Raw genomic sequence first — 1,325 nt, forward strand, 5'->3', positions numbered from 1 at the left:
CTTCACTCCCTCTCCCTCTCACACTCCTCCCCCTTCACTCCCTCTCCCTCTCACACTCCTCCCCCTTCACTCCCTCTCCCTCTCACACTCCTCCCCCTTCACTCCCTCTCCCTCACACATAGTACTCCTTGTCCTTGTTTTTCTTGCCCTTGCTCATGGCCTTGGCAGTGACAGTCCCCGTCCCCGAGGAGGAGGATGAGGACGAGGTGATGTTGTTAGCGATGACCGAGGAGGTGGTGGTGGTGGTGGTGGTGGAGGAGGCGGCGGCCGCCAGCGCCTTGTCCTTGAGGGCGGCTCCGTTACTGTGGGCCGAGGCTCCTCCGCCGCCCATGCCGCCGCCGCTGATGTAGTGGCGGCTCTGCTCGACCCGGTAGGACGCCTCGTCGCGGTTGCGGTACTTGTACATGGCGTACAGCAGGATGAGGATGCAGAGGGCGGCCGCCGCCACGATGCCAACCACCATGCCCGTGGTACTGCCCGACTCCCGGACCACCACCTCGACCTGGCCCGGCCTCCCGCCCGCTGCCGCCGCTCCTCCTCCTCCTCCTCCCGTCGTCGGCGGTTCCACTCCTACAGTGGGCACGGGGCGAGAGGTTAGTACCGAGGAGGAAGGAGGGGGGTGATGGCGGGCCCGAGTCCTCCTCTCCCCGCCGCCCGTCATCACAACCGTCGGCTGCGGAGGAAGCGGGGGCCGGGGATCGAGCTTAGCGGCGGGCAGTTTGCGGACGCTGTCGGTGACCAACAGGGTGATGTCGGGGGGAGGCGGCCTGGGGGAAGCCCGGCCGCCGTCTTCCGCGCCCGTCCTCGATTTGGAGAGTCCCCGGTCTCCCCAGGACGAGGTGCGGTCGGTGACCAGCGGGTGAGACGGGGCGCCGTAAAAATCCTCGTCGTCGCTCGGTGGGAAGCTGGAGTCGAAGATCTCACCCGAGCCGTAGCCCGAAGAGGAGGACGATGAAGAAGAAGATGGCGCCGCGTCGACGCCGCCGCCATTTTGTTTTCCTTCTTCTTCATCGTCGTCGTCGTCGGTGGTGGTGGTGACGCAATCATCCGGGCACCGGGAGGATGAAGGAGGACGACGACGAGGAGGAGGTGGAGGCGGCGCCATCTTGGAGCCCAGGCTCGGCGAGCCCTCGGTGGACTCCAGCAGGCGGACGAACGGCCGGTAAGTTGGCGCCGGTGCCACCGGGAACGGGGAGCGGGACACCGTCGAAGGGATTTCGAGCGCGTCCTCCGTGAGGATGGGCAGGATGAGCTCTCCCCCTGAAGAGAAAGAAATGGAGTTCGGGGGGAAGGGGAAAGAAAAAGAGAGGGAGGGGAAAGAGAGA

At 65.9% G+C, this 1,325-nt stretch overlaps 1 protein-coding gene across 1 annotated transcript; it reads right to left on the reverse strand.

Annotated features, from left to right (window-relative positions):
* Positions 1 to 56: 56 nt before the first annotated feature.
* On the reverse strand, positions 57 to 1,319 carry LOC125488272 (neurexin-2-beta-like). Its single transcript, XM_048621199.1, has one exon. It carries the CDS (start codon positions 1,103 to 1,105, stop codon positions 113 to 115), a length of 993 nt encoding a protein of 330 aa, XP_048477156.1. The 5' UTR covers positions 1,106 to 1,319; the 3' UTR covers positions 57 to 112.
* Positions 1,320 to 1,325: the final 6 nt, after the last annotated feature.

Source organism: Rhincodon typus, unplaced genomic scaffold (assembly GCF_021869965.1).
Source record: "Rhincodon typus isolate 14 unplaced genomic scaffold, sRhiTyp1.1 hic_rhity00000107, whole genome shotgun sequence".
NCBI classification, from domain to species: Eukaryota; Metazoa; Chordata; class Chondrichthyes; order Orectolobiformes; family Rhincodontidae; genus Rhincodon; species Rhincodon typus.

Bases quoted from the DNA above. Each gene is read 5' to 3' on its own strand.
- LOC125488272 (XM_048621199.1), bottom strand. From the start codon at position 1,105: ATGGCGCCGCCTCCACCTCCTCCTCGTCGTCGTCCTCCTTCATCCTCC.